We start from the raw sequence: 1,394 nt of genomic DNA, 5'->3' as shown, positions 1-1,394 counted from the left end.
AGGCAACTTTCAGTAAAGCACTTCTAGGATATGTACATTCTACAGCATGTGTTGGTAGGGGCCTGTTATGGCAGAGACCATAAATACCTACAAATGTAGTACAACATAAAGGACAAATTGAACACAGAACTGATCTGAGAACATTGAATACATATTGATCAAAAAGTGCTGCATATCAAGAGGGTAGATACAGTTACAATTATTGTAGATCAATGTACATGTACAGTGAAACCTGCATTAGGGGTCACCTGAGTATAGGGGCCACCTGGCCATTGGTGTCAGTTTTGCAAGCTCCAAATCAGCTGCTGTAGTCAATATGATGTCATCAAAGTAAAAATCAACATCTAATCCAATTACCTAGTGCCAAGAATCAAAAGTATGATCTTTGAGGGCTTGATGTCCAATAACATCAGAAGGGCTTATTGTGGTGAAAACGTTCAATCTATGTTCAATGAAAAGCTCTGTCATAATCATGAAATACAATAGCAAAAACTTTGGTATCATTTGTGTCATAAAGTCTATCTCGTACATTCGTAGGACCTGTTGAGTGCTGTAAAGGCCATTGTTGCATTTCTGGAGGTTGATCTGGATGAATCAACCATAAAAGGCATCGCAGAGGCCAGTACTTTCAACAACATGAAGGCAGACATGGACAACTCCAAGATTGCTGAGAGACAGGCCATAGCCAGGAAAGGTACGTTTTGCTACTAGTATTCACAGTACTTTCTTGATTAACTACAGTGGCAACATTTTCGAGAAAATGCAGTATAGTTCCCTCCCAGTAATTTGCCTTTTGCGAACCCAATACAGGTTTTACTATTTCAAACATACAGTATAATTGCATAATTACCAATACTGGTGACGTATCACCTTCCTGCGGTACAATGTGAACCAGCCAGAATTGCCCTGAGGAAGGTAACAGACGGTCACCTAAACTTTGGTGGAAATAAAGCAAGGGTTGCGAAAAAAGAGTCTCTTTATTCAGTGACGTACCAACCTGATGAAACTATTGTGAGTGTTCAAAACAGTGACCTGCGTGTAAGTTCAAAACAGTCCTACAGCTCAGTTATAAGAAAATCTGTAGATATAATTTTAGAACTGCTTCATTTTGTATATGTTTGGCTCCCGTTACAGGCGTTATCGGAGACTGGAAGAACATGTTTTCACAAGAGCTGAGCGAAGCCTTTGACACCTGGTATGAGAAGAAGTTCAGTGGGACAGGCATCACTTTTGACTTTGAATAAAGTTATAACTGACATTGCATTAAACCCTCATAATGCTCATGATGTTTCAGTGATGTTAATAAAAAAACAAACGAAGAAGTGTGTTTGAGTTAAATCTATGGAGCTCCCTACTGTAGTTGGTCTCAGTGACTAACGTATAACTGAATACAT

The 1,394-nt window shown here is 39.1% G+C and overlaps 2 protein-coding genes across 4 annotated transcripts in view; one reads left to right on the top strand and one right to left on the bottom strand.

Annotated features, from left to right (window-relative positions):
* LOC118404269 (sulfotransferase family cytosolic 1B member 1-like) overlaps positions 1–1,319 on the top strand; it is a 6,302-nt gene extending 4,983 nt beyond the window's left edge. For 2 of the 3 annotated variants that reach the window (XM_035803328.1, XM_035803329.1), the window contains 2 exons: positions 538–694; positions 1,135–1,319. In XM_035803328.1, the coding sequence (XP_035659221.1) occupies positions 538–694; positions 1,135–1,244 (267 nt within the window). In that variant the 3' untranslated portion in view covers positions 1,245–1,319. Of the gene's footprint in view, positions 1–537; positions 698–1,134 lie in introns of all 3 variants that reach the window. The other variant, XM_035803330.1, reaches the window with a different exon arrangement.
* The window catches only part of LOC118404268 (serine/threonine-protein kinase 3-like), a gene marked incomplete in the record, with an annotated part of 24,841 nt that overhangs the window by 13,837 nt on the left and 9,610 nt on the right, over positions 1–1,394 (bottom strand).

The sequence above is a fragment of the Branchiostoma floridae genome, chromosome 17 (genome assembly GCF_000003815.2).
Source record: "Branchiostoma floridae strain S238N-H82 chromosome 17, Bfl_VNyyK, whole genome shotgun sequence".
In the NCBI taxonomy this organism is placed as follows: Eukaryota; Metazoa; Chordata; class Leptocardii; order Amphioxiformes; family Branchiostomatidae; genus Branchiostoma; species Branchiostoma floridae.
The sequence above is the reverse complement of the archived record's forward strand: the minus strand, read 5'-3'. Positions and strand labels throughout refer to the sequence as shown.